Source organism: Aspergillus fijiensis, assembly GCF_003184825.1.
Source record: "Aspergillus fijiensis CBS 313.89 unplaced genomic scaffold BO72scaffold_104, whole genome shotgun sequence".
In the NCBI taxonomy this organism is placed as follows: domain Eukaryota; kingdom Fungi; phylum Ascomycota; class Eurotiomycetes; order Eurotiales; family Aspergillaceae; genus Aspergillus; species Aspergillus fijiensis.
Window position 1 is genome coordinate 36016 of NW_024469080.1, and position 22923 is coordinate 58938.

Genomic DNA, 22923 nt, shown 5'->3' on the forward strand with positions numbered 1-22923 from the left:
CATGTACGTTCGCGCCTGCGCCAGCTGATGGCATTCTTGTAGTCCTAGGGAGTCAGCCACTCGTCCACATCCCTTCTCCGGGCAGTATCGATCTTCTCCTCCAGGTGCGGGAAGCGATCAATTAAAGTCTGCTAAGCCAGGATACTCTTCATCGGGAAGGGACTGGTGTCTTCCGGAAAGACGCCGTGGTTTTTAAGGGACCAAGGGAGCCAGGACAACTCAGCGAAGCCAGTACACGCGTGGAAGGCGACTCGGAAGGGATGAACCTCCACCCCCTTTTCTGAGGTCTTGTCTCCCGAGGTATCCTGCAGGTGGCTGAGCATCTTTAAGTAGAAAAACCATGCCCGGTGGAAATCTTCGAGACGAAGCCATCGAGGATCCAGACCCCTCAGGGTGAGCTCAGCTGCTTCGGTAAAGGCTTCGTTCACGCGAGCACGGGCCCAGGGAGGCGGGGGCTCGCTGCGGGGCTCCCCAGCACCAGCAGCAGTACTGTCCTCTTCTTTCTCCGAGATCAACGAGGAGAAAATGTTGGAGAGCTCCTCCACCCACTTGCAGCTGTCGGACAATGGGATGTAGTCCAGATGCTGGGGCCCGTACAGGTAATAGTCGCGGTAGGCGAGGCGGATTAGGGCCTCCACCATCCGCGCCGGCTGGAACAACTTGACCTCGTAGGTGGCCTGCTCGCACGAGGCGAGACGCGTATCGGTCGAGACCAGATAAGTCTCATAATCTTCGGCTAGCGGACTACAGTCTGGAAGCTTCACGTTCGGGAACCAGTCCTCGTGGCTGAACAGGTTCAGATCCACATGGAGCTCTTCCCCCGGAGCTGCCGGCTGGAGGTGGAAGATATGAGCGGGCACCCACCACGCCCGATGGAAGTTCGCCCGCAGATTGTAGATGTAGTTACACGGCGCGGCTTCGTAGTTGCCCTCATGGTCCTTCTGTAGACATATATTCTCAATCCGGGAGCAGCTATCGTCGAAGTTAGCCTTGCGCAAGACCTGGACCGCCTGCTTCTGCAGGGACTGCGGGATGACTGTCGAGGGAGTTGATAGGATTCTGGCAGCCAAAGTGACGCCACATACCGTCATTGACCACATGAAATGGTATCTTGTTCTGTTCCAGGAGCTCTGCGATCTGTTCAATCAAGTCCAGGTTTGCTGGTTGGCCGGTGTATTCGAACGGTCTAGCCTTGGAGGTCGTCGGCGGCAGGGGCCGTCGGCAAATGGGACCAGAAAATCGCTCGCCCTCCAAGGTAAATTCACCCATGAAATACACTGTCGGGTCGAGGATTTCCCTCGGACTGAACTCAGACATTGTTTCAAAGCGATCCGTAATGAGGATGATTGAATCGTGTGGAGTTGTTGGTGATGGTGGCTGAACAAGCCCGGACAGGGCTCCCTGTATTTATATTACTCGCTCCAGCCCCTCCAAGCTCGGTAAAGGCAAGTAGGGAGAGCTATAAGTCCATCTATCTCCTGGAGGGTGCCCTTTGCCTTGCTTTCATGGCTCGAATCGATGGGCGGTGCTAAGGCCCCTGCACAAAGGCACACACGTTCACATGAATTGTATCCATTCTTCTCTCCACAATCCGCGATGTTTCTTTGCCACTGGCCGAGGTTGTTAGCCTATTGACCGGGTCCAAGTCCCTTGTTATTTGTCGGAAATTTTCCAGCAGAGCCTGAATATTGATCGAACAAGGTAGGCCAGGCTGAAACGACCGAGCTTTGGTTCTTTGCTTCAGACGGAAGTTATCCGGTCATCATTACATAGCGCTTGCCTGTCTTTATTCGTCTGAGAGTTTCTCTGCCAACTCAACTAGTCACGAAGTGCTATAGAAAAGGTCTAGAATATGTGGATACCTTAGGAGTCAGGCAGCGGGAATTCGCCTGGCCGCTTTGTAACCTTTTCTCAGGTGTTCATCGCGACAAGCCCAAGCAAACTATCCCTCCGGACCATGAAAAAGTGCCCGCCGAAGCTGGAAAGGCTGAGGCTCGGCCTTGCGTAGGTGCTAGATATCTTGAGAATGGTTTCCCTGAAGATACTCAATGGGGCTCCCTCGTAGTGTACAAACGAGGTCCGACCGATGATGATATCGGGAACCAGAATCCCCAGCGGAGAACATTGCATGGCTCCCACTGCCCACTTTTCAAATGGCTGGATTGAGAGATGCTGCTTCAGCACCTGTACTTCCTGATCCCGGAGCAATCTTCGACAGTCTCTCGACTCGCACACAGCAACCAGAAATCCCGTGTTTGGACCTTACTGCAATCTACATCAGAAGGGGCGAAGGCACCTTATGCCAATTTCAAATAGGGCAAATCGAGACTAGCGCATCGAAAGACACGGCAGGTATTATACACCATACTTGCTCCTAAACATAGCCCGATTAACGAAAAGAGCTCACTGGCAGTGTAAAGCCTCCTGAATGACGATGGTTGTGAGTCGAAATTAGACCATCGTGAGGTGATACTGAGGATTTACATCTAAACTACATGATGAGTTGGAACTAAGCTTCCCGGACTATAACACTTAGACGTCTACATCACTTGTCTGGAGGTTCTTCCGCAGAGTGACTTTGCATGGGAAGCCCTAAGCGGGATGGCCGGCGCCCTTCCGAGCCACGTAGGCCCGCTCCCCGAAAGCGGTCCCAATGCCGCCGTTGGACGGATGCAAGCGATCATGTTCGGCATATGCATCGTGGAAGTCAAATTGGCCCACGATCATGGCGAAGGGGGTCTTCATGTTCAGCAGCGAGATGTTCTGGCCGATGCAGTGGGGAAAGGGAAGAGGATAGGAAAAGCGACTGGCGGCGGGCGGCGGATTAAACGCACGTCAAGCATTCACATAGGCTTGATTTCGCTGCACACGACGGAGTAAAAACATAGAAAAAAGAGAAACGCCGGGGCAGGAGAAGAACGAAGATATGCTTGAAGAGATATCACATCTACGAGATGGGAGTTGTTGTGTGCGGATCGCCTGAAGGAACTCAGATAAGGCACTGCGCTCACGGAAGACTCGGAAGACACCACAAGGAAAAAAAACAAGTTAGGTTTCCTGGGGGTCCGGGTAATTTCCCCAGTCCTGGGCTTGGCATTTTCAGGGCTATCTATCGATAGCACGGTCTTCCTTCGTCGAGTTTCATTGGTCAAACTCGAGGTCGTGACATTTGCACCGGCTGCTTCGCGCAGGCTGTCTCGCACGTGGTCTCGCTAATCAGTCAGATAATCTCGGCTAATGATTAGGTTTCGTTGGATCCAATGGCCTGCGAGGTGGAACGAGACTTTGGACTTCGTGCTGACTCGGGCTCTACTAGTATAGCTTCGCTTACAGAAACAGGGTCTATTTGATGCACGAAACCGCCGGAATGCCCTCTCTGTTCAATGTCGCTTTTATCCCACGTGGTGAGCGGGAGGATGTTGATTGCAGGGTAGGTAGTTCTTGTCTTCATTCCGGTTCTCCAGTGCAGTCACCCTTCGAAAACCATGATTCCACCACAACAGCCGACATGTAGGCGGTCTAATCGGATTCGTACCATTTCCGACATATACGATCAATCAATGTATAAAAGACTCGACGGACAAGGCTAGATGGGATGTGGTGTACAAAGAGCTTGAGGATTCATGACGGCCATGTATACACTCAAGTCATTCGTTCTCTCTGTGGCAATCACCACCGCGGTTGAAGCCAGTGCGATTCACCAGAGAGCGACTCCCACTCAGCCTAATTGGTTCCAAACCTCGCCTAATCTCTATGCTGGTTGGCACCATTGATCTTCATCCCATTCAAAACAACCAGAGCCACTGACATGGTACTAACTAGGCACTGTCGCGACCGGTGCTGCGCCTTTCCTCGCCGAAAGCAACCCTGCACCTTTCGGGGATGCTACCTATGTTCCCAACGCTCCGCTGGAGACCTCGGAGCCCATTCAGGGTGCGAAGGGGAGAAACATCTTTCACCTCATGGGTGACCTGAGGTAGGATTGATTCCACCAGCATACATGTGGATGATAACTGACTCGTCCCAACAGTCCTTATTTTTCGCCGCCCGAGGGCTTCGGAGTGAACGAATATCCGTTGCCAAAGGGTGCGCATATCACCCAAATGCACATGCTCCAGCGTCACGGGGCGCGATATCCCTCTTCATCAGAGGGCCTGGATACTTGGGGCGCTGCGATCGCCAATGCAGCCGCCAAGGGCCACGTCTTCTCCGGCAAGCTTGAGTTCCTGAACCAGTGGTCATACAACCTGGGCAAGGAGATCCTTGTCCCGCAAGGCCGTCAGGAATTATTCGACGCTGGTGTTCTGAACTTCTACAACTACGGCCACCTGTACGACAATAGCAACCGTACCTCGAAGCTCGTGGTGCGCACGACCCTGCAGGCGCGGATGCTCGAGAGTTGCGAGAATTTCCTGGCGGGCTTCTTCGGGCTGAATTGGCGGGACCACGCCAACATCCTGGCCACCATCGACCCAGCGACCACGGGGCAGTCCGCCTGCACCAAGGCGTCAGAGACCATGATGGAATCCGTCCAAGTCCCCGTGGGCACCTGGATGGCATCCTATCTCCAGGAGCGCACCGCCGAGCTGCGACATCTGACGGGAAGCTACAACTGGACGGTCACCGACACGTACCACGCGCAGGCGCTCTGCCCTTACGAGGCGATCAGCTTCGGCTACAGTGATTTCTGCCAGCTGTTCACGTACGAGGACTGGGAGAACTGGGCCTATCTCATGGACCTCGAGTTCGCGGGGCTCTCCGGCTTCCACAGCCCCACCGGTCGCGCGCAGGGCATCGCTTTCGTGGAAGAGTTCCTGGCGCGCGTGGAGGGCCATCTTCTCGAGGTTCCCGCGAATACCACCGGGGCGAACTTGACGCTCGACACGAACCCCGTCACCTTCCCGCTCGACCAGAAGCTGTACCTGGAGTTCACCCACGACGCCAACATCGTCTCCGTGTTGACAGCCTTCGGGCTCACGCAATTTGCCGATCCCCTGCCCCTCACCGGCCCCACCAAGGACCAGCAGTTCCACTCCAGCCGCATCGTGCCCTTCGCGGGCCGTCTGAACATCGAGATCATCAGCGCGCCGCACAGGGTCTCGACCAAGCGGTCATCGTCCAAGGCTGCCAGCAAGAACGGCGACTACGTGACCGGTAGCGGCCCGACCCAGTATGTGCACTTCATTCAGAACCAGCGCACCATTCCGCTCCACGCTAGCTTCGACGAGTGCGAGTACCGCGAGGACGGGTGGTGTGAGCTGTCGACCTTCTTGGAGATCCAGCGGCAAAGTCTGGCGGAGGCGCAGTATCAGTATGCCTGCTTTGGGAACTGGACGATGAAGGGGTGGGGCGCTGTCACAGACGGTGTTCCTGCGTAAGTAGGTAGGTGGTTGGGGTATGTACGGGCACGATTCAATAAAATCCCTGGCTCACCACATGTGGTAACCTCACTGCATATTCCCATCGATACTGGATTTGTTGCTACTGTTTACCATCACAATAGACAATATAGATACAATATGCAGTTTCAGAGTCCTTCCGTTCACCTCCTGCAAGGAACGTTGACTCCAGCAAAGAAAAGAAGCTGGATTTGGCCGGTCCATCCGTGCTATCCTGCATGCGCTAGAGCTATCGCCGCATCGATGTAGATTTCTAGTAGCACGATGGAACGCATAGTCCAGTTGATCATCATTAACTAGACTACTAGAAATCATTTCTTCTTGCAATGAAAGACACCAGTTTGGTCATAAAACCTGGATTACCAATTGACGAGGGTTAGGGTTGACTAGTGGAGTTGCCCCCTTGGTTGTAAACCCACTCACTACCTACCAAGGTCCCGCCCGACTGATAGTAGTGTTATCTACTCATTTTGGACAATCGTGATCCTATCTTATTATATTCTAGCGTAAATGTATACGTCAGTAGGTGATGCTCAAGCCAGCAAGAGTTCTTGTGGCTGCAGGCGGCGGAGATGGCCGGGCGGGGGTGCACGGGAGGAGGAGAAGTCGCAGTGCGGGCGACGCGGGGCCCGCGGGGCCCGTGGGGCTGCAGAAGCATTGTCGTGCCTGTCACCACTAAGGAAAGGAATGTGAGGATGAAAGGCACAAGGAGAAGAGAAGGAAGATTCCAAGTTAATGAATTGGGATAGGGAATGTCTAGAGTGCACTCAGCCAAGGGGCTTCGGAACCAACCCGGATTTCCGGCCTCGGCAATGAGGCGGGGCTTGCCGCTTGCTTGCCTTTTCCGGCAAATTTCCCTTCTTGGCCCGTGGTGGGCTCAATGTACAGGTGTACAGTGAAGCCCTGTATACGGTATCACCTTCGCGATTGAAGGTAGGAATGTGGAAACTATACTGGTTGAGTTTCAGGAAACCCCTCGGTGCATCTTGTTTCATGCACTTACTTAGCCTAGTAGTCATTCGGCGCCCCGACATTCAGTTCTCAGGTCTCAGTCCATCGATTGTCTGATTCAGAGCCAATAACGAGAATTGCTAACCTCGGGCTCGGGCTCCTGAGTAACTGTCAATAATGGCTATATCTCAGGAAACCATCTCCATCAACGGAAACTGCTGGCCCTGATTACAGAGAGGTGATGCAACTTCGACGGGGAATCCGGGGTTTGAAACTGTATTTCTTCTTACGGCTGCGATAACCAAGGGTCTGACAACTCAATTCCCGGGGGTGGAATCGCGTTGCGCATGATGATTCGGCTCTGGCTTGGAGTCCACCCTACCACCTCAACCGGTACCACTGATCGCTCTCCCTCGCTATCAGCTGATCTCCTTCGATGGCGAAATCCATCACGGTTGCCGGTCAAGGCATGGGCTGATTCTTGCCTTACAAGGAAGATGCCGCTCACTGTTCGCTCATCAGTTGGTACATACAGCGCAGCTGGAGTGGGCGGAGGAAGCTCGCGGTGAGACAAGAGAAGATACAGAGAACCACAAAGCAATGTGCATGGACATCGTTATCGGTCGAGAAAAAGCCAAAGAGTCGCTTCCTGCAGTTCTTCCCCACGATGCAGACCGCGGCGCACCGCAACCCCGCGCGGCCTCATGACAAACTTGTATGACATCCCCGCCGGGCTGGTGACCGGCATAGAGGACAGCGCCCTTGCGGCGCAGATCATCGTGGCCGTGATCCTGGCCATCGCCTTCTACAACTCGGTAGAGCTCGTCGTCCTGCTCTTCCTCACCTTCAAGAAGTACCGCGGCCTCTACTTCTGGTCCCTGCTGGTCTCCACCGTGCTGGGCGTCATGCCCAGCGTCGTGGGCCCCGTGCTGCACTTCTACTCGCTCGGCCCCCTCCTGCTCGCCCTGCTCATCTCGAACCTCGGCTTCTACGCCATGGTGCCCGTGCAGTCGCTGGTCCTGTACTCCCGCCTGCACCTGCTCCTCCGCAACGAGCGCCGTCTGCGCCAGATCCTCTACCTGATCCTGCTCACCACCGCCATCCTGCTGCCCCCGACGACCGTCACCACTTACGGCTCCGCCTTCGTGGGCACTGCCCCCTGGAACGCCGCGTACCAGGTCATCGAGCGCGCCCAGGTGACCGGGTTCTGCCTCCTGGAGCTGTTGCTCTCCGCCTTGTATATCCGAGAGGCGGTGCATGTGCTGTTGGCCGGCGATCCCGCGCTGCTGCGCCGACGGCGAGAGTCCGGGGAAACCGACGGCGGCGGAGGAGGAGGAGGAGGATCTGGTGGCAGCGGCGCCGGGAATGTGATCTACCAGCTCGTGGCTATCAACTTTGTTATCATCGCGCTCGATGTCGGCCTGCTCGTTCTGGAGTATGTCGGGCTCTACTATCTGCAGGTCGCATTGAAGTCCCTGGTGTATAGTATTAAGCTGAAGATGGAGTTTGCGGTTCTGGGTCGGCTCATTACCCTCACGGGCCGGCATGCCCATCGCGAGGAGCCGGTCGCGAGACTCGACGAGCCGGCGAGGGTGCCGGACTTTGTGGGGGGGGAGTATGCGGCCGTGGACTTTACGCACCCTGTCCGGACATCGAAACCATCCATGTCCTCGGGGTGAGGGACGGGAAATCCGCCCGAAATTTAGATGTATGGGAATTGATCGGCGTGATGCCCATCGCATGAATCGGTGTTTGGTAATTGGTAATGTTGGTACTATGCGTCTGTATTAGTGGTTCCCTGGGCAGCAGCTGCCATGTACGGCCCACAAAGCCCCGGTATTTGGGAGACACTAAACTGTCCCCGCGTGACATCTTGATCTTGTAAACCTGCCATCAGTCAAATAGGTAAAGTCCAGGGTCTTCACTTGCGTTCGTCATCGTCAGACCAAATTCGAAGAGGCTGAGGCGGCTTAGAGACTGTACTTGGCCATCTAACTAAAGAAGCGATTGAGTGAATTTACGGAGATTATCAGTAAGCTAGCTTCCGTGATCAAATTCATGAAGCCGATCACCGAAGATCTATCAAGAAAACCAGCGGTGTAGGCAATAGTAAACAATAAAAAGGTCTTGCATTATAAATGAGATATAGCAGGGGAACGACCCAAGTTCCCACTGGCTGTCCCAGCCACAACCCTCCTCTATTGCACATTCGATGCTAAAGTGCTCATCGCCGGTAAACAGTGAATTCCAAGCACAAAAACACAAGGTAAGCCCCCAAGAGCACAACCGCCGCATTTCTCCCCAGCCCCAAAAACACGACAGCACAAAACACCCAGGAAGAGACCCAGACCGCCAGAAGCTCAAAGGCGACAAAACCACCACTCGCTTTCTGTCCCTGGTTATCCACCACTGCAACGACACCAACACAGAGCGTCAGCAGGAAGATATTGCTTCCGGCCGTTGTCGCGGCCAGAATGCCGCCGTGGCCTCGGGCACCACTGAGGACGGCAACCAGTTTCTCTGGGAGAGTCGTGGCAAAGGAGACAACTGTCAGGCCGAAGACGGTTCCGGAGAGATGAAGGGAGTCTGCGACGGTCGCGGCGCTGTGGGAAATGATGTACCCGGACAGCGACAGTGCGAGGAAGCCGAGAATGAGCTGGAATAGGTGGTATGGGAGGCTTTTGATTTTTCTGCCGTCGCTGTCTTTGCGTGTAGATGATGGAGGAACACGCTCGTTCGCGATGAGAGGAGACGTCTCACAGAGTTCAGGGGCATGGGCGGCAGATTCGTCGACTTCGCCATGACTGGAACCGCCGGACTCACTGCTATCGTCGCTGTCCGATAGCTCGGGGGGCGACGCTACACCCCTGTAGATAGCGTAGATGATCGAGCCGAGGTAGAGGCCAAACACGGCGATCAAAACCCCGCCGACCATCGGGTTCAGTTGGTTGAAGAACGCCAGCATCACGAATAGTGTCGTGACCACGAGCAGCAGGGCAGAATATAGCTTTGCGCTGCGGTCGAAATCCACTCCCTGTGGGTGAAACAGTAGCCCTAAAGGGAAGGCCCCGAGAACGTTGGAGATGGTCGAGCCCATGACATTCCCAAGGGCCAGCGGCCCCTGATGTTGCAGCATAGCGGCAATCACTACGGCAAGCTAATAAGGGGATTAGCTATGATACATCTAGATAGATTCGCGCTGAAGCTCAGACCTCCTCCCATTCAGCGCCCGCTGTCACAAGTGCAATGACCGTTTGGGAGACGCCTAGGCGCCGCCCGACAATGACGGTGTGGTCGATGAACTTGTCTGCGCCGTAGTCGAGAACAAACACGCCTGCAATCAGGGTGGCAACATTGAAACACAATGTATCCCAGGCCATTTGTGATAATTGTGCCACGGTGGATATATCAGGGGCAATCAGAAGATGAAAAAGGCGGATACACATTCATGTACTGTGCATCGGTTGAAGCTTGAGCCTAGCGTCGACCGCCTTTACTTGATGGCAGCCACCCTTTGTCATGCCATCACGTGGCCTGCAAACTCAAACATCTGCTCCAAGAGTATCTCTCATGTCATTCTACAAAGTAGATCCTGGAACTTAAATTCATACTCTCTTCACTTTATCGATTGAACCTGAGTCAAGGAAAGCAGTCAGCTAATTGAAGGAAATCTCGGACACGACGAGTACCTGTTGGTCATAGGACAATCTAACCCCAAGTCATCCCTTGTGATAGACATGAACAGGGCCACAGAGAATGAAGTCAGCTGTTTCGGTTCAAGTCTCTCACTGAGGCTGGATTCTCTATTCCATCGTCAACCAAGAGTGTCCACCAAAACTGTACCTATTTCATTGCGAATCGGAACCACAATTCTTTCCTGACAATGTTACATTATTTGGCATTAGTGCTGGCATGTGATTCACATTATAGCAACATAATCTATAAGATACTGTTTAAGTTTCACGTTAACATGCCCAGGCTGCTTCCCCAGAGACAGCACGAGAACATGAACATGATCATGATCCTGATCATACGAGTTATTCTCCGGTATCGGAGGATTGGTCGGCTTAGCCGGGATCGGACTAGACTCCGAGCGAAGCGGGACAAACAAGCCTTCAGGCCTTCAGGCCGAGCTCGAGGCCAAGCTTTCAACCTTGTTGGAGTCTTTTCTCCAAGCAATCAGAACTTCCCAGTTTCATGTTCCTCCCTCCCCTCCTCCCCCACTCTCATCGCAAGACGGGCCACATAAGACGGTACCTAAGTACCTAGTAGCCCATTGCGCAAGCCACCTTCGTCATTCTCAATAAGGCTGGGTCCGTATACTGAGTAAGAAGCTCCCCGCAAAAGCGATCCCTCCGTCTGGACCGCTTTTAGCGTCATGATCGGGATCTGCAGCAAAGTTCCTGGTGATCGTTTCCTGTTCCGTTCTGCGATCATCACCAGTTCCGTAGGCTTTGTTCAAGACGTTGCGGAGGATGCAGCTTCGAGTTTAGTCTCCGCTGCCGCCGCGTCACCAGTTTCTTCATCTCTACACCGCAGAGTATGCGATCACATTCTAACATGATGGTCACCAACAATGGCCAATATGGCATACAGCCTATATATATCACCATACCAAACCGCCAAATCTAATCATCAGCCATCTGTTCTCCTCTGGTCGGGTTGTCCGTTACATTCTCCAACATGTGGTTTGCGAACGTGGCTGCTTTGACGGCCTTGGTCGGCTCGGCGGCGACGGCGGCCACCCCCTTGACTTCGGCCAACTGCAAGGCGACTACCTTTCAGAAGTACATTGATGCCAATGGTACACGCGCCAAAGTGCAATGGGCAACGTACATTCCTGCCAATGGAACGTTCAATCCGATGAACTACACATCTTCCTCTGAGTATCCCACCAACCTACCTGAGGGATGTGGCGTACAGATCAACGTTCCTTCTGAGGGCAACTCCAGCTACCTCGTCGGCCTGATCTTGCCCTATGACTGGAATGGTCGTCTGCTGTATGTTTTACCGCATTGTCTTGATAATCCTTACTGACTTGCTCACAGCTCGGCTGCTGCGGGTGGCGGCATCAACTGGGTTGACATGGGCACTGGCACTCACTACGGCTTTGCAACGCTCTCTAGTAACTTGGGCCATGTCGGGATCGACACCGAAGGTACCTGGGCGATTGGCCGACCTGAGGCGGTGGTCGATTGGGGCTACCGAGCCTGGCACGGGGCGACCGTCTTGGGAAAACTATTGATTCAGAACTGGTATGGCTCGGGCATAAAGTACAGCTACTTCTATGGGTGCTCGACCGGTGGCCGACAGAGCATGAAGAACATGCAGGAGTACCCGGACGACTACGACGGAATTCTCGCGGGCGCCCCGGCCTGGTGGACGACGCACCAGCAGCTGTACAACCTGAAGCAGACCACTTACCAAGCCCCGGCCAACTCCTCGCACACGATTCCGGAGCCGATGTTCGATGTCATCGCCGCCGAGGTGTTGAGGCAGTGTGACCCCCAGGATGGCCTGGTCGACAACATCATCTCCGACCCGGCAGGCTGTAACTTCAACCCCAACGTCCTGATGTGCAATGCGACCAGCGCGGCGGACGAGTGCCTGACGGCGGAGCAGCTCTCCACCTTGTACAAGATCCACAACGACTGGGTCGATGTCAACCAGACCTACGTGTACGGCCACATGTGGCTGGGCAGCGAGTCCTCGTGGCTGACCGGCAATATCGGCCTGGGCGAAGACAGCACGATCGACCAGCAGTACTGGTATCCGCGCGACCTGATGGGCCTCTCCGACTTTGTGTGGCAGGATCTGGATTACAGCACCGTGCAGCTGGCCGACCAGCTGAACCCGGGCAACGCGACGGCCGACCGCTACGACATCAGCGCCTTCCACAACCGCGGCGGCAAATTCTTGCACTACCACGGTCTGTCGGACTCGTACGTCTCCCCCGATGCCAGTATCTACTACTACGACCAGGCCTCCAGCGCGCTCAAGCCCCAGGGCGTTGAGATGGATGATTTCTACCGCATGTTCTTGATCCCTGGCATGGAGTAAGTTTCTCTATCGTCTTCTTTCCTGCCTAGTCCTTCCCAAATCAGGTCTCATGAGAATAAATGGCTGACTCTCGATAAACAGGCACTGCTACTCCACCCCGGATATCATGAACGCCCCCTGGTACATTGCCGGCGCGGACCAAGCCGCCATGATCAACACGGGCACGTACAGTGTCCCCGGGTACCGGGACGCCAAGCACGACATCATTCTCGCGATGATGGCCTGGGTGGAGAACGGCACCGCCCCGGACAGTATCATTGCCACCAAGTGGAAGAACGACACGACGGCGACGGAGGTCCTGCGCCAGCGGCCCGTGTGCCACTACCCCTACCAGGCCCAGTACAACGGGACGGGTAACCCGGATGAGCCCACTAGCTGGGGCTGTAAGCTCTTGTACTAGGACTGTTGCAGGAGAGAGGAATCGGAAAGAAGGTTTTGACCGATGGGAATTTGAAGTCAAAGGGCAAGATGTGATGACTTGGGAGACACGAGTTGATTGTTGTATCTGTTCTTGTGGTAAATATTCATGAATAAAATGAATAAATCAAAACTGAATTTTGGGGCCGGTACACTAGAGTCAGAGTTAATGACGGGGGTATTCCACCTTTATATCCCTTTTCTTTCCGCCCACCGTATCTTATCAGTCTGATTTCGTCAGTTTCAAGTTCAATTATCTCAGAGGTCACACTGGGCTTTGTCACGGTATGCATAGTACCTACCTAACCAAGTTCCTGTTCAAGGCCCTCCTTGCGAGCTGTGGGGAGGATGCCCGGCGGACTCTGCCGCTTCCTCTTGGTGGTTTGTGCCCGGCATCTCGGCTTTAGTGGTTTAGAATCTCGGGGTCTTCCATCTTCATCCCTGGGTTGCACAATGGTGCTTATATATCTCTCACCAGGGAGTTTTATGAATGGAATCGCATACCGCACACCTGTAATCAACTCTAAACGCGCTCAAGAATTACACATCGCGTTCACAATATGTCAGATCTCAACCACTTAGGCATGAGGTATCAGTTGGGGCTCATGCGTGCACCTGGAAACCCGAGTTACGGACATGCACCTGGAGTTTGGTCAGAAATGCACAACTCGGACGTCCGGGACTGATTGCGTAGTGTCCCGGGAGTTCTGCAATAGGGAGATATTTATATTAAGATGGTGTACTTCTACTAAGTACATTACTGTTGCAGCATGATTCGCGTGAGTGTTTCGATATCTGCTGCCACGACATAATAAACTGCGTGCAGCACTGCACCTGGACAGATTTTATGTTGTCTCATGATTCTCTTGTCCCGCTCATATGCTGCTAACAGCGCGTGTAGAAAGGCAGTGTCTGACGCAACCGTCGCATCTTCCTAGGAATATACGACAAGATTGAATATTTTGGATACTCTTTGTGGTAACGTGTGTTATAGTTTCCAAGTCCCAGACGGGCCTCGTAAGGAAGCTCCTAATCGCCTCCCATATATTGCAGGCATGTGGAGGTCACTACGACCATGCCTGGGTTGCGAAGGATGCTGACTGTTCCTTGCTTTTAACTTTTAGATACGAGTGAGTGTTGCTGGAGGGATCATCGTAGAGAAACCTTGGATATGGGCGTCCATGAAAGCAAACGGTAGCGTGCCAATTGATGCTACCTAGGTGTTGTTCCTTTTCAGCAAATGAAAGACGCTGTGCAACTAGGTGTGAATCAAGCTGGGCACTGGCATAATGCATCAATGAACCGCAAACGTGGGTAATGGGCAGTCTGTCGCGTTTACTATATCACAACAGTCAGCGGTGATCCTACTCACACTCCACTGAAAGGGTAACTCACCGATGAACATCATAATCATTCCAAACTCATCCGCCTCCTCCAGCCACTTCTCCGCCCTCTCCACCATCTTAATCCCCGGTCGGATCTGATCGAATTCACCCTGGATGTAGCCATGCCCATCCCATCTGGCCAGCCACCGGATATACAAGGAATTCCACTCCTGCTCCGACTTCGTCTGCCAAAGGATCTTCGCCGCAGGCGCCGGCATGAAGCCTACCTGGCGGCAATCTAGCGGCGGGGCGTCGTGAAAGACAGATAGTGCCCAGCGGAGGAGGTAGAGCGATAACACCGCGCGTCGCTTGGAGGTCACGTGGACCCAGGCGGTCCACGTGGGACGCATTGCCTCTCTTTCCTCCTGGAGGAAAAGGCCCGTGTTGGCGGCGTGGTTGGCCAGGTCTTGGATCTTGTGGAGGAGGGTCGGTGGGGGCAGCGTTGGGCGGGAGCTCTCGCCGGGGAAGAGCAGGATGATCAGGTAAATTACTACTGCTTGGAGGATTGCGAGGAGGGAAGTTTCGTCGAGATCGTCGAGCTTCAGTTATCAGCCGACGTTTGTTCCAGGGTCCGGATGTGTGTACGCACCTTGTTCAAGAGGCTGTTTACTTCGTTCAGGATCAGGCGGTGGACCAGGTTCTCGGCTCCATGACATTGCCCGTGCCACATTGTGACGAGAGTGAAGCAGTTGGCGAGGGATTGGGGTAGAGTCCTATCGTCGGCGATAGAGCTGTGGTGAATGAATGAAGGCGTCTGAAAATCCCCTGCCAGCATCCTGGGCCAGGATCGAAGAACACGGAAGATGAACTCCATGCTGTGGTTCGCCAGCGCCGCTGCGGGGGACAGTGCATTTGGTTCTGGTGGAATCTCACCGATCAACCCAGGAGGGTATGTTTGGGCATTGTCATTACGGACCAGAGCTGCGGAGATGCGACGTGGGGACAGGGAAGAATCTACGTCAAAAGGAAAGGACAGGTCCCAAGGCGCAGAGTCGGCAAGCAGGGCTTCAAATAGGCTTGACGAATCAGCAGCCTGTGGCTCCGGTGGACTCGATGGGTTTACTTGTGGTGCCAAAGTCGTCTCCTCCCTGTCTGGTGATGGAGAGTCGGATGAGTCCAGGAAGGGGTTTGGATACTGGCAGGGTATCTGTCGCATAGAACATCGCGAGCAGCTGGGGCGCTTAAGATTACACCGCGTCTTGTCCGCGACACATTGGCTACATGCCTTGCGCCGCACAGTCTGCGGTTGAGGTTGGTTGCACTTCTTCCGGAGGTGACGAATAAGCGAGGAGCCTGTTGATACTGCATGAGAGAGCGCTCCGGAGACAGAGAGAGCTCAAAGGGCCTCACGATGGGTGAAGGTAGTGGTACAAAAGGGGCATTCAGCCCGCTCGGCTCTCTTATCCACAGCTGTAGGCTCCATGTTTGTGACTTTGTGACTGTGAAGATGTGAGATGGGTGAGTTGGACGACGATGCATACATGCGGAGCTCCAAGGCTCGAAGGGCTCAAGGTGGTGGACACCGAACCCGGAACTCCGAGCTCGTCGGCTAACGTTACCATGCCTTTAGGGGAATAGAATAGCCTTGGCAGCCCTGCAGCAGCGGACGACCCATGCGATCACGTGATCACATATGTGCCAAAGAGAAGAACATCGTCGTAGGGCTGCCTGGTGACAGAACCCTACATTCAGAGAAGGGACTCAAGAAAAATATTTTCATCTACCTTCTTCAAGGATACACAAGCATGAAAAGGAACAAACAAAGATCAGCGCTACTTAAGTACTTGATTTAGCCGTACTCACTGCACCGCTACTGCACCGCTACTGCATCGCTACTGTATAGTTATTAACAAATCTTAATATTTGACACAGTGTTCCTAAAGCTCTCCCAAGTTGAAACCACCTCTCATCATACAGCCGAGATTTATGTCTTAAGCACATGTTTATGGGGCAATCGGCACCTTGTTAGTTTGCATAGGCCCGAAACTCAGTTGAGCACCCTCCGTCTGCCTATTGGCACATCATAGATTGCCTCTCTTCCCTTTCAAGGTGGGCTTCTGACAACCTTGAACAAGAAGGCCTAATACGGAACTCCGAGCTATTCCCCAGGCTCCAATACGTGCCTGCCTGCCGCAGCCCGCAGCCAGATAAAACCGGGTTCCATCTCCAATCCCCTCCGAACATCTAACCCCATTCTAACCTTACTTTATTCTTCTCTAACTCGACACAGCATGAGCATAAACCACATCTTCCTCTGGGCAACTGCCAGAAACCTCCCCGCACTGCGCATCTTCTACAGCAAAGTCCTCGCCCCAGTGGGGTACAAAGAGCTGATCTGTGCGTACAACAGCACGCTGATCGGGTTTGGGAGCGACTACCCTTATTTCTGGATCAAGGCGTTGCCGGAGGCGAAGAGCACGATGCCCGTTCACGTTGCGTTTGATGCGCCGAGTTAGTTCTCCCAAGCACTCCTTTGCTTAGATGCTTCCAGACTGCGCTCTGTTGCGCCATTGCTGATGTGTGTGTATACGTATAGATTGGGCGGCTGTTGAGGAGTTTCATCGCCTTGCATTGTGGGTTATCAGAGTGCCCTTTCCCCTCTGTTTTCCTCGCTGGAAACTGGGAATGGGAAAGCATATTTTACTGATGCCATTGCGTCATTACAGAGAAAACGGAGCAAAGGATAATGGCGGTCCTGGGATCAGGGAGGAGATGAGCCGGTATCCCTACTACGCGGCGTTTGCGGTTGACATGGAAGGGAACAATGTGGAAGCTGTTTGTGCACCGAGGGAGGCCAGGAAAGAATAATGTGGAACAGGCTGCACCGATTGATATGTAGACTACGTGGTGATAGGGTCCAGGCTTAGAGCTTACCACTAAGTTCCATAAGTGTTCAAGCCAGGCGCATCGTATCCGTATATCCCAGTCTAGGGTCTATGTCCATCTGACAATCTTCTACTCGCATCCAGCCTCCACTGGCCTCTCCAACCGCTTCAACCCAACCCACTGCGCGACAAGGGCCTTGATAGTCTCTTGAAACCCCACAAACCGCCACCCAAACACCTTCTCCGTCTCCTCCGTATCAACCCTCCAGCGAATCACCCCCAACCTCCCCTCCATCGGAAATAAACCCTCCTCAAGCTCCTTCCCATAGTACTTCCGCACAACCTCCCTAACACCCTCCTCCCAGTCCACACCCTCGACAGCATCAGCATCCGAAACAAGAATAAACTCCCGATTCCCGGGAATCCTCCGCGGATCCACAGCATCGATATGTGCCCTCGCAACATCACTCACATGCACCGGCACACCCACATAAGGAAACGAACTACTCAGATCATCTGTCAGAACGGGCGCAAGCACGGACCTTCTCGTCCCGTGTAGCACATCATCGCTCTTAACGTTCCTGTTCGTGGGCGATGGGGTAAGACGGTCATCGGGACCGATGACCACGCCGGGGAGGAGGTTCACGTAGTCAAAGCTAGGACGATGGGTTTCAATAAAGTCACGGCTGGCCTTTCGGGCAAGCGCTTTGGAGATCCAGTAGGCTTCCATGGGAGAGGCTGGGGTGATGTTCAGGGTGGGATTCAGGTCGGTTGCTTTACATCTGATTAGATTGCATCTCCGTTAGGGGTGGTGATGGGGGGAAGCGGAGGTACAGTACCGGTATAGAGTCTCTCGGAATCTGGGTTGAAGTTCCACTCGAAGGGGATGAGGGTCACGCCTGTTGTCTCCCTTAGCTGTTTTTGTTATCTCCTCGCGCCGGGTCGATGGATAGTGCATACAAGAAGAAGTAACAACAACCCTCTTCACACTCTCCACCCTTCTCGCAGCGTCAAGGAACACTGTTACCATCGAAACAGCAGGGCGGATGATATCCTCTTCATAATCCTCCGTCTACTCGACCGCCCCCCTCGCATCAGCCCCAGCCAACGTCAGAAGATGAATCAGAAAACCGAAACTCACCTGAGGAGCCAACGGCGACGCCAGATGAACAATCACCGTCGTCCCCGATCCCATTGTAGACGGCATATTCGGCTAGAAAATCGGGGACAACGGCAAACTTCAGTTGTCCTGATCGAGTGGATTCAGTGATAGCAGCGCTTTTGGATTGGAGGTCAGAGATGTCGCTGTCTCTTCGGGTCAGGGCAAGTACGCTATAGCCGCGGGAGAGAGCTGTGAGAAGGGTTTTGAAGCCGATGTAGCCGGTCGCGCCGGTTATCTGGGAAGTAAACAATTCGTGTGAGATTGTGTGGAGGTGGAGGCGAGGGTGGGGTTACCAGGAGCTTTTCGCGGGAGGTGCTGTGGGGGTCCATGGTTGATAAAGGAGGAAGGGCTAATGAATAACAATGGATGGGCGAGTGGAAGGGCAGCGTCTGTATACATGTACTTATAGTAAATTAGATTCAACCTCGAAATATGGGCTCGCGGAGCCCGGAGTTCCAGGCTTGGGTTTGAACCTAGGCTAGTGCCGCTAAGTGGGCCTGTATCTGGCTAGATCAATCAGTTATAAGTCTTCTTAGGCTCAATAAGCTTAATCCTTGATTGGTAAAAATGGGATCATTATAAACTAATTTAGAAATCACCATTCTGTTCTCCCTAAGTGAACTGCTTGAGCTACAGGACGCGATATTAGCATCCGGCTACGCGCCTTTAAATTAGTTTTGATTTTACCCAACAATTCTAACTTATCCATAAAGACTACCAGGCGATCTGGTAATGAGAAAACTCTAGTTTGAAACTCCAAGTCCACATCTTGGAATCTGTGATAGAGCTAACTCCCTGTTACTCCTGACACAACTCGAAACCCGGAACTCCGTATATGCCCAGCCTCGTCCCACCTTGCCTCCACGTCTGCCTGGGTTGAGTCTGTAACAGTCTAAGCCACACCACTCATTGGGCGCTTGAGTCAAACCATCTTCATCCCTCTTTCCATTGCCATCGCCTCTTTGTATCAGACTCCCGCGACTAAGTCAGACAATGTACTCCATCCTTCTCCTCGGCGCAACAGGGTATACCGGTACCCTCTGCGCCAAATTCATCGCCCAACACTACCCTACGAACATCCGCTGGTGCATTGGCGCCCGATCAGAACAAAGACTCCAGGCGTTGGCGAGGGAATTGAGAGAGTTGTATCCGGATAGGGTGCAGCCTGGTACGTACAGCCCCTGTTCTCCGACGGCGTTGGTGACTGTTACCCCGACCTTCTGGCCTGTGTGGAGATTGACCTAGTCAGTCAAGCTGACAGGGTGAATGACTTTCGACACAACTAGAAATCGAAATCTTTGAACTCACCAAAGAGAGCCTCGAGTCAGTTACCCGGAAGGCAAAGGTCGCGGTCAATGGCGTCGGACCGTTCCATAGGTTTTCCACGCCGATTGTGGAGGCTTGTGCGCGGGTGGGCACACATTATCTCGATTTCTCGACCGAGACGTTATGGATTGCGGAGTTGATTGAGAGGTACGAGGATGTTGCGAGGGAGAGCGGGGCTATTGTGAGTTTTCAAGCCCGATGTCAATGGATTACAGGCTGGGTCGAGGTCGGGATTGTCCCACGGTGTGCGCTGATACGGTAGTGATGAGAGCAGATAATACCAGGGATCTCACCGGCCGCACCGGCCGATCTCCTTGCGTGGCTGATCACAAAAACGACGAGGGAGACGTACTCCAGGGGACCGGGCGAGATTGTATCGTCTGGGAAGCTTAGCATCAAAGCAATGACCCCGGGCTCCCTGACCACCGTTCTCGACAGTCTCACAACCTGGGGTGCATCCTGGTACCTGTCCGGAAACTCGGGCTCCTGGGTGCTCACTTCCCGGAAGCAACCGCCGCGGCTGGTCCCTGGATCACCACTTCTGTCTCAAGCGCTCGGCTACTGTCTTCATCCCGTCCTAGGGCCTCTGACAACATCCTTCGCGGGCCCCGGGAATGCCTCGGTTGTACACCGCAGCGCAGCCCAGAACCCTGGGCTTTATGGCGATGGTTTCCAGTACAAGGAGTACCTTCCTACTACCGGGATTTGGAATGCGATCTTCATACATTGTGCTACAAAGATCGCCATACTATTGCTCTGGATACCGCTTGTGAGGGGCTTGGTACGGAAGCTCCTGACTATGAACGCGGGTGATTTGCCTGATCAAGAGGCGTTGAGGGGGGTTGAGCGTGCGGGATACCGGGCTGTAGGTGGGGCTGGGGGTCGAATAGGGACTGAAAAAGGAGTTATTGAAGCTTCGTTGCTGCGGGAAGGGGCATTGTATGAGTTCACAGCGTTGCTAACCTGTGTTGGGGCGAGGGTCTTGTTAGAGAGGGGGAGCAAGGAGAGCGGAGGAGAGCGGGCTGGGAAGGGCGGATTCTTTACGCCGAGTTTCCTAGGCATGGAGTATGTGGATGGGCTAAGAGATGCTGGCGTTCAAATTGAAGTGAGGTCTGCGGATGGCAACGCTTACTAGCCTAACTGGCTGGATAACCGAGGACATACATTCTGTGAGACGATGGGCTTGTTGATTGTACTCAATGCGGGCCTGTTTGAAAGTCCGATTGTACTTGAATAAACTCGCCCAATTCATAGGGGTACCTTAGTCTTATTCGTGGCCGACATTAGGGCTATAACCCGTGTCCTCGTCAGTAGGCTTATTCCTTGGTTCACCAGATGAGCAGCCAAGCATCGACGACGGCAACCGGTGTGCGAGACCATCTCTGGTCGATAAAGCCCTGATGGTCATGCGTGGTTTTCTGGCTGCAAGCTATTAGAATTGTGCTCGGAGAGACTCGTGGAGACTTATCATACCGACATCAATCCTTCGAGGCCTAAGGGAGAGAAAGGTAGTCGAGAAGGAGAACTCATGAAGAAGGCGAGGTATCCAGAAAACGTATTTGCAATCCTTGTTGTAGGTGAATGCACCATAATCTCAATAATTCTAAAGTAATAAACCATCCTCTACACTCAAGAGGTCCACGGAAAATAGCGTATCCATCACTCGTCACCCCTTCACTACCTCACATCCGGCGATAGCCCTCAATCCATGAGTCTACCACCTCACCACCTCCCGATACCCACTCGACACCCTCACCAGCCACACCCACTATCCCAATCGTAATCGCAACCCCTCAATCTCTACATCCTAAGTGCACAGACCCCTTCCTCCCATCAAACCATCTATACAAAAACTCAAATAGTGAGGCAAACCCACCCCCACAATTCCGGTGCAGACTTTCCTACCTAACCACCCCGTCGCCCCCAGTATAGCACTAAATAGCAACGGACTCCAAACCATCTAGCCTCACCCCTTAGCTTTCTTAGCGATTCACCCAATCCCAGCCCCAGAAACACCACCACGCACTTTCAGCTAGGGATGGAGACGGTATAGAGGCATGACAGCTCAGTCGGAGTGGATCCCGGGAACTGGGTCCACGGTCCGGGAAAGATCCACTCTGTTGGGCACGTACCACCCAAAGTGCCAAGTCGCCCTCGGAGGCTGGTTCTAGACTTGGATGTCGCCTGTGATGCTATGTCGAAGACCAAAATTTGTATGGGTAGTGTTGGCGGGTCGGTGGAGACTCGACGCGCTCTGGAGTCTGGACAGTCCAATGTCGAAGTTCGGGGGGCGGGCGGTCGAGTTTGGTCTATGTTTAGAAACAATGAGTTGCAATTGAGTTGGAGAGAAGTGACCCACGCCTTGCGTAGCTGAGCGCACGTACTGAATAGTATCAATTTACATCCTGGCCGAAATGCTGTTGTTGTCTTGTCTTGTCTTGTCTTGTCGCGACATGCAACCACTTACCGACATCCGCCATGCATCAACCACACACAAACAAAAACAAGGTTCCTCAACCTTGACAGCGTGCATGAGCCATTAAATTAGGTTGGACGGTTGCAGCGGAGCTGTATGATTCTCCCTGGGCGTGCAGTGCTGCATATCTCGCCCTTTACACTTTTCAGTCATCTGCAAAGCTCCGGCGTCTCGACCCTCCTCCCTCCGGGATCACAGATTCGGATATCCCAGGTCCACCCACGCCCGCGGCCTGCGGGATTTGCTACCCGGCGAGGCGAGAGAAAAATCTCCGAGGAGTGGCATCGGTGAGGCCTGGCTTCTTCCTACTTTGGAACACTCCGTGGTTCTCGGACAGGGAATGTTGTTTGGTTCGGAGAATTGATGCCCTTTGTTTGCTTGCTCTGCTGGAGAGAGATACGGTGGATTAGGGGGGAAGGGAGGATGTCGCGGGTTTGCTTTTGGGGGTTGTCCCCGGCGGAAGCGGTAATTGTCGATTTGGCAGAACTACCTATACTTAGAACCATTTGAGCGGATTGTCTTTTCTGAAGAGGCTCCATATCATTTACGTATACGTATACGTAGAATAAGGTCTTCGTCTCAAGGCACTAAATGTACAGGGGTGTAAGGAGCCCCTACTAAACGCTAAGCCCAATCTAGAAGACTATTCGTCTGCGGGCATCAAACATATTCTCAATTGGCGAATCATTTACGAGTCCTGATTCATACTGCATACATAGCTGGACACGTGGAACCACCAATCACGACATAGGAGTTTCAATTCATGAACTAGAATCCCTGATTGGGAAGATCAAAGGAGGGGACGGTGTCCTTAAGGGAGATCCGAAGTTAGAAAAGAAAAAGGGAAAAAAAGAAGAAAAAAGAAAAAGTCAAAGGAAAGGCGCGGCCTGCAGGTCAGCTGCAGCCATCGTGCTCTAGACTA

At 53.4% G+C, this 22923-nt stretch overlaps 10 protein-coding genes across 10 annotated transcripts; 5 read left to right on the forward strand and 5 right to left on the reverse strand.

Annotated features, from left to right (window-relative positions):
- Nucleotides 1–13: 13 nt before the first annotated feature.
- On the reverse strand, nucleotides 14–1317 carry BO72DRAFT_503577 (uncharacterized protein; the record flags this gene model as incomplete). The annotated part of the gene is made up of 2 exons (XM_040949124.1): nucleotides 14–1036; nucleotides 1086–1317. 2 exons carry the CDS (start codon nucleotides 1315–1317, stop codon nucleotides 132–134), a joined length of 1137 nt encoding a protein of 378 aa, XP_040795362.1. The 3' UTR covers nucleotides 14–131.
- A 1275-nt stretch (nucleotides 1318–2592) lies between these two features.
- On the reverse strand, nucleotides 2593–2843 carry BO72DRAFT_501998 (uncharacterized protein; the record flags this gene model as incomplete). The annotated part of the gene is made up of 2 exons (XM_040949023.1): nucleotides 2593–2763; nucleotides 2835–2843. 2 exons carry the CDS (start codon nucleotides 2841–2843, stop codon nucleotides 2593–2595), a joined length of 180 nt encoding a protein of 59 aa, XP_040795363.1.
- A 789-nt stretch (nucleotides 2844–3632) lies between these two features.
- On the forward strand, nucleotides 3633–5378 carry BO72DRAFT_503579 (histidine phosphatase family protein; the record flags this gene model as incomplete). Its single annotated transcript, XM_040949125.1, has 3 exons — nucleotides 3633–3759; nucleotides 3823–3976; nucleotides 4031–5378. 3 exons carry the CDS (start codon nucleotides 3633–3635, stop codon nucleotides 5376–5378), a joined length of 1629 nt encoding a protein of 542 aa, XP_040795364.1.
- A 1493-nt stretch (nucleotides 5379–6871) lies between these two features.
- Nucleotides 6872–8029, forward strand: BO72DRAFT_442201 (uncharacterized protein; the record flags this gene model as incomplete). The annotated part of the gene is made up of 1 exon (XM_040943501.1): nucleotides 6872–8029. Exon 1 carries the CDS (start codon nucleotides 7055–7057, stop codon nucleotides 8027–8029), a length of 975 nt encoding a protein of 324 aa, XP_040795365.1. The 5' UTR covers nucleotides 6872–7054.
- Nucleotides 8030–8483: 454 nt separating this feature from the next.
- On the reverse strand, nucleotides 8484–9890 carry BO72DRAFT_453748 (sodium:calcium antiporter). Its single transcript, XM_040946056.1, has 2 exons — nucleotides 9563–9890; nucleotides 8484–9507 (listed from the first exon to the last, which is right to left on the reverse strand). Exons 1-2 carry the CDS (start codon nucleotides 9728–9730, stop codon nucleotides 8575–8577), a joined length of 1101 nt encoding a protein of 366 aa, XP_040795366.1. The 5' UTR covers nucleotides 9731–9890; the 3' UTR covers nucleotides 8484–8574.
- A 1143-nt stretch (nucleotides 9891–11033) lies between these two features.
- On the forward strand, nucleotides 11034–12810 carry BO72DRAFT_442207 (tannase and feruloyl esterase; the record flags this gene model as incomplete). Its single annotated transcript, XM_040943502.1, has 3 exons — nucleotides 11034–11350; nucleotides 11399–12406; nucleotides 12492–12810. The coding sequence occupies 3 exons, from the start codon at nucleotides 11034–11036 to the stop codon at nucleotides 12808–12810; spliced, it is 1644 nt and encodes a 547-aa protein (XP_040795367.1).
- A 1311-nt stretch (nucleotides 12811–14121) lies between these two features.
- On the reverse strand, nucleotides 14122–15673 carry BO72DRAFT_490595 (uncharacterized protein; the record flags this gene model as incomplete). Its single annotated transcript, XM_040948141.1, has 4 exons — nucleotides 15563–15673; nucleotides 14802–15505; nucleotides 14223–14751; nucleotides 14122–14165 (listed from the first exon to the last, which is right to left on the reverse strand). The coding sequence occupies exons 1-4, from the start codon at nucleotides 15633–15635 to the stop codon at nucleotides 14122–14124; spliced, it is 1350 nt and encodes a 449-aa protein (XP_040795368.1). The 5' UTR covers nucleotides 15636–15673.
- A 770-nt stretch (nucleotides 15674–16443) lies between these two features.
- BO72DRAFT_502004 (VOC family protein) lies at nucleotides 16444–17020 on the forward strand (the record flags this gene model as incomplete). Its single annotated transcript, XM_040949024.1, has 3 exons — nucleotides 16444–16663; nucleotides 16749–16785; nucleotides 16879–17020. The coding sequence occupies 3 exons, from the start codon at nucleotides 16444–16446 to the stop codon at nucleotides 17018–17020; spliced, it is 399 nt and encodes a 132-aa protein (XP_040795369.1).
- A 147-nt stretch (nucleotides 17021–17167) lies between these two features.
- On the reverse strand, nucleotides 17168–18528 carry BO72DRAFT_473325 (NAD(P)-binding protein; the record flags this gene model as incomplete). The annotated part of the gene is made up of 5 exons (XM_040947196.1): nucleotides 17168–17811; nucleotides 17877–17936; nucleotides 17998–18109; nucleotides 18240–18434; nucleotides 18493–18528. 5 exons carry the CDS (start codon nucleotides 18526–18528, stop codon nucleotides 17168–17170), a joined length of 1047 nt encoding a protein of 348 aa, XP_040795370.1.
- Nucleotides 18529–19180: 652 nt separating this feature from the next.
- On the forward strand, nucleotides 19181–20697 carry BO72DRAFT_503583 (uncharacterized protein). Its single transcript, XM_040949126.1, has 3 exons — nucleotides 19181–19367; nucleotides 19486–19706; nucleotides 19800–20697. Exons 1-3 carry the CDS (start codon nucleotides 19193–19195, stop codon nucleotides 20658–20660), a joined length of 1257 nt encoding a protein of 418 aa, XP_040795371.1. The 5' UTR covers nucleotides 19181–19192; the 3' UTR covers nucleotides 20661–20697.
- The last annotated feature ends 2226 nt before the right edge of the window (nucleotides 20698–22923 follow it).